Source organism: Eupeodes corollae, chromosome 3 (assembly GCF_945859685.1).
Source record: "Eupeodes corollae chromosome 3, idEupCoro1.1, whole genome shotgun sequence".
Lineage (NCBI taxonomy): Eukaryota > Metazoa > Arthropoda > Insecta > Diptera > Syrphidae > Eupeodes > Eupeodes corollae.
Genome location: NC_079149.1, coordinates 43612920 through 43627981, shown reverse-complemented (window position 1 = coordinate 43627981; position 15062 = coordinate 43612920). Strand labels below are relative to the sequence as shown.

General features: G+C 31.0%; 2 protein-coding genes across 8 annotated transcripts in view; one reads left to right on the top strand and one right to left on the bottom strand.

Annotated features, from left to right (window-relative positions):
• The window catches only part of LOC129952265 (probable cytochrome P450 49a1), a 56254-nt gene extending 55746 nt beyond the window's left edge, over positions 1–508 (top strand). For both annotated transcript variants that reach the window (XM_056064770.1, XM_056064771.1), the window contains exon 14: positions 31–508. In XM_056064770.1, coding sequence (XP_055920745.1) covers positions 31–144 — 114 coding nt within the window. In that variant the 3' untranslated portion in view covers positions 145–508. The remainder of the gene's footprint in view (positions 1–30) is intronic.
• The window catches only part of LOC129952267 (G protein alpha o subunit), a 213206-nt gene that overhangs the window by 80582 nt on the left and 117562 nt on the right, over positions 1–15062 (bottom strand). For all 6 annotated transcript variants that reach the window (XM_056064773.1, XM_056064778.1, XM_056064772.1 and 3 more), the window contains exons 3-5: positions 13893–13935; positions 13557–13698; positions 8053–8213 (exon numbers count right to left, since the gene is read on the bottom strand). In XM_056064773.1, coding sequence (XP_055920748.1) covers positions 8053–8213; positions 13557–13698; positions 13893–13935 — 346 coding nt within the window. The remainder of the gene's footprint in view (positions 1–8052; positions 8214–13556; positions 13699–13892; positions 13936–15062) is intronic.

Below are 15062 nucleotides of genomic sequence, written 5' to 3'. Positions count from 1 at the left end.
AATTGTTGTTTTTTTATTTTTCTGGTTTAGATATTCCGGAAGTACAAAGTGGAATACAATTCCGGCGAATTGGTCTATAAAGTGAACTCAACGTACATCCCAGAGTCACCGTTGAATTTTAAATTGACACTAAGGGAGGAATAGTGACTAATCTATATGTGTACAGTACATGTATCTATGAACGTCCTATATGTATAATGCCTCGAGACAAAAACAGAAAAATAATACACACAAAAAAAAAACACCCTACACTTAAACTGAATTTGCGAAAAGGGTACAATTTCGACGCATTTTCAGCAACGACGACAGCTTGGAATGAGTGATAGACATGTCGTCGCCACTGCCGTTGCCGTTGCCGAGCCGCCCCCGTCCGACGCTACCATAGTCTTCGTCAGTCGTTTTATTTATTTGTATTTCAATTAAGTATTTTTTTATGTATCTTTTTGTATATGTATATAAATGTATATTTCGTATAGATAAGATGGTATTATTATGTTAAAAAAAAAGATATCTGGTGCTAAATGGAATAATTGCGTGCGTCGTAAATTGAACAGTGGCCGCAAACTATTTGTACTTAAATTGGCTTAAAGCTGATGCGTCTAGTTTAATTTTAAGTAGTCTTTAACTGTATGCGTTTAATTTACGGTGATTTACTGCTAAAACAAACTTAAAGAGATCTTAATTTAGAACTCATATAAGTGACAAAGTTATTGCCTTTAATCTAAGCTAAAATTATTATCTATTCTGTTTTATGTATGTACATATGTATGTATTGTTAATGTTAAAAGAAAAATTAAGATGTGTAAATAAAAATTATAAAATAATATACTACTTAGTTGTGGAATGATTTTTTATTTGTGTTACTTAAAGTTTGGATTTTTGTATTTCATATGTTTTTATAATGAGGACTTATTCAAGGAGTTTTTGATACCCATTAAAAAAAAAAACGAGGAAATATAAAGTTAAAAAGAAAGGGTTTGAAATTAAGTTTTTAGGTTTCAATTTCTCAACATTTCAATGACGGGTAAAGGAAGTTTTTTAAAATATTCAACAAATAAGTGTTCAACATTCTTGTAGTACGGTTTTAGAACGAATCTCTGAACATAAAAGTACGATCATGTGGTTGGTAAAACGCATACCATAATTTCGAGATGTTCACTTTCCTCGATGGAAATGCCAAGCATTGAATATCCATGCTAATAAGCAAAACACGTTAATTAAGCTTAAGTAACAATTATAGGCAGACAACTTTTTAATAAAACAAGCCCCAAGCAAGGATAAATTTGAAACATAGCTAAGCAATTACATTTTTATAATGCGTACGTTTTGCCTTAGTAGAAATAGTGCAAAGCAAAGTTTAGTTACTTTTACTATTTCAGATTGTGACTAAGTAATGTCTAATTTTCCACATTCCTAATGCGTGATTTTTGCTATTTTTGGTTGTAACTAAGAAACTTAAGATGCATGCAGCCAACCTCTCTTTCTGCTGATCAAAATAAGTCTAAAGTGCCAACTTTGGGACATATTAAAAACTTATTTCTAAAGTAAGTGGCCGGTAGCCTAAACAGAGCATTTTTTGAAAAGATGTTTAGTTTAAAACGAAACACCCATTGCGCCTGATGTAAGCCAGTTTATCTAAAAAATTGGAGACTGGTAGTCTAATGGACAACACTCATGATCTTTGACGTGCGAGTAGTACAGAAGAGAATGTGGCCGCTTAAACCAATAGGGCTCAATTTAGGAACATCAACTCGCCAATTTCAGCAACTCAATTTCACGCACTAGCCTGATGAAAGATATTTTATTTTACAATGAATTTGGGTTAAAAAATATCTTTTCTGACGAATTCATGGCTACTTTAAAAAACAAAAACTACCACATGGAAAAGCCTTCACGTTATTGGCATTGCCAAGCAGCCAAAGCATCTACAAAGTATGGCAGGCTGATATGGATTGTGGAGTTGTAGTTTCATTGAACATTTTTTTAAATGAGACTAAGAAAACAGTTCGGTCAACTACGGACGTTACAGAGCCATGTTAATTGACTTCTTTTTTACTGAAATTGAAGATATATATTTGGACAATCTCTGGTTCAAGTAGCTTTGGGCTCAATGCCATACAGCTGATGCTACAATCGATTATTTTCACACCAAATTCCCAAAACGTTTTATTGGTGATTCAGACTTTTCTTGGGATAACCTTAAAAGACTGATTTTATACCAACCCGAAATGATTCAAGCATTTAAGGACAAAATCATTCAAGCAATCCGTGGGCTACAGCCCGAAAATATCACCAAAGTGTTCGGAAATTAAAGTTACAAACAAAACAATACTTTTTTAAAGGATAAAGATAAAAGATGTTTTGAATTTCGCCTATACATTTTAATTTTTTTATTACATCACACTTAAAAATAATTAAGACGACTAAAAATGGGTTTTTTAAGGTTTTTAAGTTGAAACATAACATGTTCCTTAACATGATTTCGAATCTATCTGAACTTTTTAAAAACTTTGAAGTAAAATACTTGCTTTTGAACAGTTCGTTTTAGAGATAATTTTTAGCACTGACTCTGAATATAATTTTCGGCTTTACCAATATGTGATCAAACTTAAAAATGCCCGTTTTCAACATTATTTTTATATAACAGTTTTAGCATAAATGCTTAAGCATTCTTTTAAGGTTTATGTATAGCAACTAATGCGTTTTATTTCAAAAATAAGGAAGATTCTGAACATTTTTGAGACATATGTATATCGAAAAAAAGGAATTAAAGATTTGGAAGAGAAGGTTTACAACTAAAAAAGGTATATTTTGAAATCAGGTTTAACAGCAGGAATGAAGTTCGAAAGTTTTATGAACAGGTGAAACGAAATTCACAAGTACATAAACATAGAATTGAAGGCTGCAAAGACAAACAGCAGTACATGCTGAGGATATGGAAGGACCACTTCTGCAGACTATATAACGGCGAAGACGAACCGTATTTTGCTGTCAGGCAGGATGATCCATTCAACATGACGACGCCAACAATGCTGTCCTACCAACTTAGACGAAATAAAGATTGCCATATCTAAGCGGAGGTCTAAAAAATCCGATGTAGCGGATGGGTTGAATGCCGAGCTCTTTAAAGCAGCTGGAGATAAGTTGGTTAAGAGCATGCACAAACTTATCTGTAAGATATGGTCGAAAGAAAGCATGCCCGATGAATGGAACCTCAGTATTGTTTGCCCTATCCTTATCTTGAATAAAAAAGACCCTCTAAACTGCACCAACTATAGAGGAATCAGTCTACTTAACATCGCCTACAAAATCTTCTCTGCCGTAATTTGAGAACGTATAAAGCCCATCGTCGACAACCTGATAGGTCCTTGTCAGTGCAGTTTTAGACCAGGAAAATCCACAGTCGATCATTTATTCACATTACGGCAGATCCTGGAAAAAACCCAAGAACACCAAATCGACACAGACCATCTTTTCATCAATTTCAAGGCCGCATACAACAGCATATACAGGGACGAGCTGTATAGAGCCATGTCTAGTTTTGGCATCCCTGCCAAACTCGTCCGTTTGTGCAGGATGACCATGGAGAATTCACGCTGCTCCATAAAGGTTGGAAACAACTTAACAAAACCTTTCGATGTCAAAAAAAGGTTTAAGAAAAAGTGATGCGCTGTCATGCGATTTTTTTAACGTCGTACTTGAAAGAATAGTGCAGAGCTCACACGTCAACACTAGATCTAGAATCTTTCAAAAGTCTGTGCAATTACTAGAATATGCTGATGACATTGACATAATCGGAAGAACTCAGCGTGATGTCAATGGGGCTTTTGTGAGTATTGAGGCAGAGGCGGCAAAAATGGGTTTAATGGTTAATGAGGGCAAAACAAAGTACATGTTGTTGTCAAGAAAGGACATATAACACCGACGTCTAGGTCAAAACGTCACCATCGACAGACGTAACTTTGAGTTAGTCAAGGACTAACAGAAGGTTTACAACCTAAAAACGTTGATTTTTAAAGTCAGGTTCGAACTTGCGCTGTTAAAAACCTTAGAATAGTATAATTTCATGGCATTTAACCTTGTTGATCAATTAATGTGAACGTTCGTTCTTCCTAAAAAAACCATAACAGATAGAAACATTTAAACTTTGTTTATTTTATTGCATTTTAAAAAGAAGCTCATAATTGTCATACCCTTTATATTGCATTCTAATAATAAAAGTTTATTTGTAGTCTGGATGTGTAAACGATAATAATGTATGTAGGAGTATCTATAAAGTTGGTATTTTGTTTTTGTTTGAGACAGATTTAGATTTTAAATAGAAAGTTAGTAGGCCAAATTGACATCTACCTTAGGATAGTAATCTACGCGTTATTTCATTTTGAGTCATTAGTGCGGAATATAAAGTAAACTAGTCTCATTTTATTGACATGATTAAAATTGAATTCCAGTCGATATTTCTGATTAAAAATTATTAAATGCATCCAAACAATTGGATGTAGACTAGACTCCTAACAAATATAATTTAAACAAAAGAAGATATCTCAAGGACTCATGAGCTTTACTTTCTTCTTGCGTGTGGTTTTTCTAGGCGTATACTTGTTTCAATTAAAACAAAGACAATTTAATATTGTTTTCATTAAAAAAAAAACATATCATTTTCTATAGAAAAACTAGGATATTAGAAATTAGAAACAAATTCACAATTAAAATTATTAAATAAATATCATCATCATTAAAATCATCGTGCTTTAAGATTTTCCATTTGAGGCTTAGAGAGAAACAATAACACATTTGAAACAATAAAAGCAAAGATCTTGAATAGTGAGTGTATATTTGCATTTGATGATTATTATCATTCTATTCATTCAGTCATTGATGTCATTTGACAAGAAAACATAATTCACATCAATGAAGATATCATTTCTCAGAAAATATCATAATCATGTTGCTGAATAAAAGTACAGAGCTGTTCGGAAAATTGTTCTAAAACTTTTCTAAAATTTTGTTATTTATGTGCACTTACTTATTTTAATCAACTAGGATAAAAATTATGTAAAACTTTGAAAACACTTATGGCAGAAACACAAACACGCTTCAGCTTCGGCTTTGTCTGACGTTTACGAGTTCAGTCATAGGAGTTCAATGAATGCCATCACAATGAAGGTTCGACCTCACGTTTCATTTGACAATCGTAAGGAAAAGAACGTAATGTTACGTAATGTGACTCCAAACGCAAGCTCTAGTTAAAATTTGCTGCACATTTGCTTTGTCTGACAGCTCAACAGCTGTTAAAAAGTCAACAAACAAAATAGGTACAATTTTGGAGGGATTCACATTGGTTATTTTAGGCAAAGTAAGCTACTTCCGCGATAAGTTTAATTTTTTCAAAACTCATGTTTTTTTTTTTGAGAAAAAATAACAGCTGCTAATGACAGAAGTGCCATTATAGAAATGTCATATTGGAAGTGTCATTTAAAGCAACCTCTAAGCATTCCCAACGTAAAGCAGAGAACAAAATAACAGCTGCTAATGACAGAAGTGTCATTTTAAAAATGTCATATTGGAAATGTCATTTAAAGCAACCTCGAAGGAGACCCAACAAAACGCAGACGAAGCCGCAGCTGGAGCGTGTTTAGGTTTCACCCTTTAAGAAATTGTAGATTTTTTTCTACACTAAGGCTTAAAATTTTGTTCAACAATCGAAGTAAATTTTAAAACAAAACCGACAAGAAACTTATTATGTAGACAGTTTCAAATATGTAAGTTATTTAATTGTTTTGGGAACTTCGTTCACGTTTTATATTGAATATTTTATATTTTTAAACTATCGCTCTTGAAAGGTGAATTTTTATAATATTGGAAACTGTCTTACATTACACCAATTTTTAAATCTGGATCTAAACAAGAAATTATAGACCAATCAGCAAAATATCTGCCAAGTTATTTGAGAAGCCGGGGTAAAATCCATGAAATACCACTTAAAGCGGATAATTGGACATTACACTCTTACTTTTGAAGAGTACGCGACGATATTAGCACAGGTAGAAGCCTGCCTCAACTCGGGTCCCCTTTGCCCCTGAGGGTAGCCACTTAGGCTATTCAATGTTCCTGCTTTTTGTAAACGATATTACCAACATTTTTCAAAATTCTCAGTGTCTTCTTTTTGCGGACGACCTTAAATTTATTAAATGATGACTTAAATAAATTTGCAGATTGGTGTAATAAATAATAAACTCCTTATATCATAATATTTAAAAATGTCAAGTTATGTCTTGCTTTCGTCCGATTTCTCCAATCTTTTACAGGTATCAAATTGATAGTTCTATATTGGATCGTGTAGCCCAAAAGAAAGATTTAGGTGTCATCCTTGATACTAAGCTTATTTTTCTTTCTCATAGTAACTATATGATAAATAAATCCAACTAAATTTTAGGGTTCATCAAAAGAAATAGCTAGTAATTCACAGATGCACATGAAACTAGATGTCTCTTATTTAGTATGCAGAGTTTTGCAAATCGGCGTGCATACTTTGCGATAATGTTTATTAGAGATATACTTAGTAATCATATTAAATGTGCTCAACTTCTTGCACTTATTTCTATTCATGTTCCTAGTTATAATTCCAAAGATAATATTCTTTTTTACGATCAATTTCATAGACCTAACTAAGGTCGTAATGAACCTATTTCTCGTTGCATTAGAGAAGCAAATTGAGTTTGTACTATATGGCACTTTTTTTCGAATTTGCTTAGAGATACTTTTAAAATATATGTTTTAAATGTACTTAGATCCACTTGACATTTGTATAAATTTATATACTATTTTTATTTTTGTATGTATTATTGCAGTTATATTGAAATATTGTTATCTATTAGTCTATAAGAGAACTTTGATTGTTGAATAAATAAATATGTTTTTGTTTTCTGTCCATCCTGCCTATTAAATCTTACATCACCGTGACGAAACATCTACTAATACTATATTTTAAAATGATTGTCTTTAATTAATAATAATCATCTTTATCAGTTTTTAAGTTTTAATGATTTTGTGGGGCTTTTTGTCAATTTGTTAAAAACTGAATTATGTATCTACACCCATTAAGTTAAGTCGTATTTGTTTCTATGTTCTTTTGATCACTTTATTTAGTTCATATAAATAGGTAAGCAAGGGACCAATTTGGTTATTACTCAATAATTTTCCATTAATAAGACATAACTAATTTTGTAAAATCTTAAAATTTTGTTTGCAATTAAAATTTCTGTCTTTTTTGAGTATTTCAGAATGGCATACTTAAAATCTTTATGCCTTGGTAAAAGTTAAAAAATTAAATTATTGCTTAATAGCTATCTGTTAATTAGTCATTAATTAATAGTGATATGCAATATTTTCATTATAAAAATAGCATGACCCAAAGATAGACAAAAAATTTATCAATTTTTTTACAACATCACTGTATACTTATCAATTATACTCAAATTAACATTTCAATCATCTTAAGCGCATAAACACTTTTCCAAGAGTACTTATAATCTATAGGTATACCTTATACGTATAGGTAATGTTGTTTTAATCTGTTTTGAAAATGAGTGTAAATATACCTAGTGGATATTTTCACGTAGGTAGAGATGCTTTTAATTTGATTATTTATCAATGTCAGTCAATTAAGTCTCTTTGATGTCATTAAAACAAAAGATTGAAGAACTTTAAGTACACCTTTTGAAATATACACATTTCCCATTTATTAATAAATACAAATCTAGCAAAATAATTAAATTTAGTAAAATCTAATTTTTCAAATGAGGAAGAATCATTTTTGTCTTTATTTCTTTTTGCAATGCATTTTCTTTTCAAAATCAAAGGAATAAAAACTCCACTTATGGGGTTTTTTCTCTTATTTTCTAAATGCTTAATCCCCAAAGCAGTTAAATGGGTTTCCATTATTTTCTTTTCTCTTTCTATCTCTCTCTCTGTTAGACTTACAAATTAAATTTTATTTAAAGAAAAAAATATAAAACTAGAAAAAAAATGTCTTAAAAATATAGCACTTACTATTTAGCGGAATCATTTAGTTGATATTCGTTGCTACGTGAGAAGCACTCTTGAACACCAGTGTCCTGCCATAATCGTTTCATAGCAGCCAATAATTCCTCTGAGAATGGTTCCGTGTCATGCATCCTTTGACACACATCGAAAACCATTTTTGCATCACTCTGCAAATGGAAATAGAAATAGAAGTATAAGGATTATAAGAAAAAAGAGGATTATACTTTAGTACTATAAAAATAAATTCAAAAAGGAAATAAAAACCAAATACAACAACAACAACAACAAAAATAAACAGAAAAAGTTGAAAAATCCATTAGGAAATTGCAAATGTATGTACATATTAAAATCTTTTTAAGTATAATGTGTATGGGATATGACGACTGGGTGATGGTATGAAGGTACTGAGTTCAAGCATAACCTAACCATGGAGTTAAATCTTTCTCAATTTTAAGGTTTCTGAATTTACTTAATTTGTCAGCAATTTGGCAAAAAGCTCGAATGTGAGATGAAATTTTCGAGACATGTTTTTCTATATTTTTTAGTAAAATTAAAGACAAGTGGTTGCATAAAGCTTTGAGAAAAGGTAGTGATTTTAATAAAAGTCATTTCGGAACTAAAGGTCAAAATATAGAACCTAGATTTAATCACTTATTTAAACTCAAGATAAAAAAGAAAAAAACAATAATTATTCATAAATAATTTTATTAAAAACTTGTATAAACTTATGCATGAATATTTAATTTTTAAAGTTACATAAAAACAAATTAAATTTAAAAAAATATTATCAAACTAGTAACAAAATTCTTAAATCAAAAGGTTTTTGTAATTAAAAATGCCAAACTATGACAATGGTCACGACCATATTTTTAAACTAAATTTGTCAAATTTGACGTCATCAGATCTAAAGATAACGGTTTTTAATGTTCAATATTATTTTTTTCAATTCTACATGTTATACAAAAGTGCCAACGTTAACAAACAGAAATGGATATACATAAGTTGAAATGAAGGTGGTCTTAAGGTTTGGAATATTAAAATTGAAGAAAAAACATAGTTTCATAACTTATTCCAAATTCTTAATGTGCAGCTAAAAAACTAATCTCTATGCAGTACGTAAGATTAGGGAAAAATTAAAAGACATTCTTAGAAGTTCGTTAGATTATTTTCTTGGCTAAAATTGCGTCTTCTTTTAGTGCAACTTTTTTTAAGCATAATACATTTTACGATCGTCATGAATCCATCCATTCACAGGTGGTACAGGATGGTTATAGTCGATCGGTTTAACGAAAAATTGGCTAGTCCGCGTAAGTCAACAAAATATTTCAAATGAAAGTGTGCAGCAAAAAAAAGGCTTACAAAAGTCACAAGACTTGGCCTTTAATAGACTATAACTAAGCGAATTTTGGGAAATAATCATTTGAACAACAGCTGGTCATGAGATGAAAAATTCTAGGTTTTGAAACAAAGAATTACTATAGAACGTCATTTCAGGTCTAGTTGTCAATTCAAAAATAGCTTTCAAAATTCTATTTATGTATGACAACAATTTTGATAAATACCCTACATTTCAAAGATTTAATCAGGAAAGGCCATGCATTACAATTTAAAAAGGATTAAAATGTCAACGTCTTATTTGAGATTGATATTAAAAGTTTTAAGCTTTTTAATTTGATTGAAAAATTCGAATAAAATAGCTAAACTTAGTCCAAAAAGTCTCCGTAAAGCAGCCTAAATGAAATGATTTTTTGAAAAGAATAAATGTTAAAACCAACGTGATAACATTGAAACCAATGTAGGTTCCACCTTCACCTTTTTACCAAATTTTACAAAATTGTGATTGTGATTTTCAAAATTCTTGTTTTTAATATACAAATTGTTATTATAAATACTTACATCAGAATCAACAAAAAAAAAGATGTTGTACGGAGACTTTTTGGACTATATGTATATGAGACGATGCACAGTAAATCCATATTTTCTAACGGTTTTAAAACATTGTAATAACATCAACATTTTTAATACAAAACCCAGAATAGACGAGATGAAATGAGGCTGGGAATTAAACTATCTACAAGAAAGAAAAACTAAGAAAATAAAATAAGAAGTTTCATTTTGAATAGGTTAATATTTGGACGGCTTTTAGTTATTAAACTGTCATCTTTTGACATTTGACAAGTAAAAAATATGGCATTACTTAAAATGACACGATACACGCTTTTAGCATGCATTCAAATCGTTTAGATTTACTACAAAACATTTTACAGTCACAAAGCAAAGTTTTACAAAAATAGTTGCATGATCACAATCCTCACTAAGATCTTGTGATTTTACACCCTATGGATTTTGCTTTTGAGTCCAGTGAAGTTTTATAATATGGGTTCACCATAGGTTTAAGAACTTAAGGTGGAATACGTGATGTAATCGCGCATATACAGCCGCAAAAGTGTTCTAATTGGTTATTTAAAATTCCATGAAAGGGTTTATGGTGCTGAAACCGTAGCCGTGGAGGCCATTTAGCTGTTATCGTTTTTCTTTATAAATGGTATACCGTCGTCTTTTTCACAATAATATCAGCTTACATTGCTTTTTTTATCTAATTGCTTAGTTTTCAAATTTTAAATAAAAGAACAATAAAGTTAAAAAAAGAACACGTATACGCCCAGTTTACCTTGTTTAAAGTTCAAGCCCAAACAGAGATTTTCAAACTATAAAAGGTGATTGTGGGTAAACATCACATGATTCATTTTTTGAAATTTGGTCATTTGACATATGCCATAATAGTTCTTAAGGAAGCACAAGTTATAATGTGCTGTCTGTGCCTCATCTCCTGATGAGACAGCATATTTTGTACTGACAGTTGTCAAGAATCTCCCACACTTTTTTATACCATATCCGCGTAAAAGCATAAGACCAAGGCCTATTCAAGATCCAGAAGTGGCTGACATTTTTCAATTTTGACGTGACCGAAACCGAATAGCATATCTTAAAATAAATAATGAAACACTTAGTTTCAATTCTAACATTAATGTTGGTGAACTTTCTTAATCGACAGTTCATGTATTAAATGCTTTATCGTCGCTTGATAACAGTTTCTCTGCAGAACCTGACAATATTCCACCTTTAGTTTTGAAACAAACAATAAGTTTTTTTAGATACATGGAAACATTATCTGATAACTCATTTGCATTAATCTGGATATAAAGCATCTGTGGAAAATTATAGACCTATTTCTAAATTTCAGCTAATTCCCAAATTATTGAGTTTTTAAAATTAAACTTTATAGTTTAGTTCAAAACCACATTTCCCTGCATCAGCATGGGTTTATGAGTGGTAGGTCTTCTGCAACAAATTTAGCAGTTTTTACAAATTACTGTCTTGGTTGTTTAAAAATCGTACTCAAGTGGTACGATTCCAAGGCGTTTGATCGGGTACAACAGGTTCTCTGTAAGTAAGAAACTTGCATTACTTGGCTTCCAGTCGAATCTCCTAAAATGGATCAGAAGCTATTTGGTTGGACGAAAATTGGTGATGTTCTTTTTATACCAAATTATAGGAAGACTGTTATAACATTAAAATCGGAAAAGGTCATTCGATTGGTAACCACGATAGATTTAATAATAAAGATTCAAGGAAACAAAACAAAGAAACAAAAACAAGTACAGTCACACATTGTCTCATAGTTAAATTATGGGTAAATTGGAAGAGTTCGAGCCTCGTGAGGATTTTAAACGTATAAAGAACGTCTTCAAATAATGGAGATGATGATTCTAAAAAAGCTTTGGTTTTGTTAAGTTTGATCAGCAAAACAACATATAAAATACTCAAATCACTTGTGCAACCTAAAAGTCCATCGGAGTGCAACTACAATGATTTAATTAAAGCATTACAAAAATATTTTTCACCGCGATTAAATATTCGTGCTGAGCGCTATAAGTTCAAAAAATCATCCAAGAAGAAGGGCAAAGTATCCAGGAGTTTATCACCCTTTTGAAAGAAGTCGCTCAGACATGTGATTTTGGTGATTTTGCTAAAGAAATTAATACCAATTCAACAAAGTGCTGTGAAAAAAATGCATTAACATAAGCCACTTCAATTCAAGTCGTTTGCCTTGGATGATGCACATACGGATTAATTTATAGCAGGTGTAATAAACGAAGAGATTCAACGTGAATTATTAAATGACTCTTCACTAAATTTTGTAAAATGCGTCAATGTCGCCTTAACAATGGAAATGTCCACAAAAGAGTCCAAAGCAATACATCCAGTAGTCTCAACACAGTTTGCTATCAAAACTTCATCATCAAGCCCACAGATTAAAAATAGTTTTGAAAGTCATAAGTCAAAGTATAGTTTTAGCAGTGGTAAAATTGGAAAATTTCAAAGATGTGGTCGTCATCATAACTACAAAACTTGTCCAGCAAAAAATTGGAAGTGCTATAATTGCAATCGAATCGGACACACATCTGTAGTCTGCAATCAGTCAAAGCCTCACACATCAGGTCTAAGATCAGCAGCTGCCAATGGAGCTTGTCATAATTTAATTTGTTTTACTGAATATAAGTCAAAATTTTCTTATCTTAAATTGCAGAACTTAATACTCTTATAACTTTTACAGGACAAAAACTTAATGTTCAAGGTAAAATCAGTGTTCGCGTGGAGTTTCAAGGACAAACTTATGATCTGGGTTTAATAGTTGTTAAAAGCTTAAATTATTTCCTTCCATTAATTGGTCGAACGTGGCTACATGTTTTAACACCACATTGGAGAGAAAAGTTATTTGAAGATTGTGGAAGTTCGGTAAATAAAATCGAGGTACATTTTGTTGATTTAATCAAAAATAACTCTCCGAATGTACTTACGTTCAAGCCAAATGAAACCATTAAGGATTTCGAATTAAAGAGAACACTTCACCTATTTTTCACAAAGCGTATTCAGTGCCCTTAAGAATCAAGGACATAGTAGAACAAAAATCAAACCGCTTAGTGAAGAACGGTACCTTTATTCCGGTCAAGTCAAGTTCGTGGGCAGATCTAATAGTTTGCATCCCGAAATCGAATGGAGGTATACTTACTTACTTAAGGTGGCGCTACAGTCCTGTGTGAACTATGTTTTTACCACTGTCAATTTGTAAATATAATGTTTGATTTTAATGAAGCCTCCATAAAGTGTTTTAACTTGAAAGACGAATAAATAAATAAATACATTTTTCAATTTAATTAAAAAAAAAACTAAAAATTACTCAGAAAAAAGTCTAAGTCTAATATTTTGTGATTAAAAAAATAAAATAAGATGTTGTTGTTAATTTTTTGTATGTATAAACAAAAATTCTTTAACAACTAAATGCATACATGTATATATGTAAACTTGATAATTAGTTTTTAATTTGCACCACAATCATACTGCACCTCTTGCTTTTCTTAAAGTAATTACTTAACACTTATTAATACCAATAAACATTTATGTGCAAATAAAACATAGATTAATTATATAGCCTTTTATTAACATACCTCTCTTTCATTATTGCTATATTGAATACTGAGATTTGGCATGGCTCTAAGTATTGCAACTAAGGATTGTATTGTATTGCTGTATACAACTGGTCGATATTGTTTAAAATCCTCCGAAGTGAACCCGCTTTCGTGAATGATTCTAAAATAAAGAGAAGTACAAAATTAATTTAAACTTAAATAAACTTTAATTCAGCACCAGAAGATATAAACTGACAAAAACAAACATCAAAATAAAACAAAAAAAAAAGATACTTGAAAACAACAAAATGAATTAGGATTATTTTTCGTTTGTGTATTTTGTTTATTTCTGTTTTATTTTTAAATTTTACTTACTTCATTTGTTTGACTATCGTACTTTTTCCTGATTCACCAGCACCTTAAATTATGCAATAAAACAGAAGATTGTAAATATTTGCTTTTTTAATATATTTTACTTATTTTGTTTGATTTAAACAAAGAGAAATATAAAGTCAATATAAAATTGAAAATAAACAACTTTAAATGATGTTCAATTTATTCTCCTTGTTTTATGATGGAAATTTCTATTAAAAAATACAACACGTCAAGATTGCATTATATTGGCATATAGACATTATGACGATAACGATGATGATGATGCTAAAGGCTAAAGAGTTTCAGCTTCATGGCAAAAGGAATTTATAAATTTCTCTCGTACAAATAATTTGATATTATTCCCATTGAGATAAATCGGAGTAGACAAATAGTTGAAACTACTGAACAAATAAGAACCCAGACTTCATTCGGTCAATCTACCAGTTATTAATATCTATATTCTATAGGCCAACCAAGGCAGCAGCTGGCAACTAGACATGACTGCAGAATTTCCTTCTATACTGGTATCGAGATTTTATGCCATAAAGGTGCCTCTCTGTTTCAGAAGAACTGAAGGCAGTTCTTATTCAATGCTAACCGACAAGGAATTCACGGCGCAAGGTGGACGATGGGGGTATAGAGAGGACCGAGTGTATAAGTTCTCATTTTGAAGTCCTAGACAAAGGATTTAAATGACGTTGGTCATAATACATTTAATGGTAATTTTGTCCTCTTTTGTTGAATTAACTTTTAGATTAGGTAAGGAAATTTCAAAGTTATGTGAACTTTGTGAATTAAAAAAAAAGAAGTTATTTGAAAGAGAAATTTTGAGAATGCTAAAAAGTTTGCTTACTTTTGCATAGACTCACGATTTTCTATGACATTATTTAATGAGCAATTAGATGTCTATACACAAAGTAAGTATGTCCTTCTTTAGATAGTGACTTTTGACTTAGTCATAAATGTACTGTGGATGGAGAAATGTGATAGACAAGGAATCTTTCATAGATATCTTCATGAAGAACACTGGGGCGTATACTTATTAAGTTACTTTAGAAGTAATCCGTCCGATTTGTTGATTTGAATATTTTAGTTTTTCTCGACGTTTTAATGTCCCTAGAACCTAAATTAAAGGTTCTTAGAGAGATATCTGTATACAGATAATGTGTG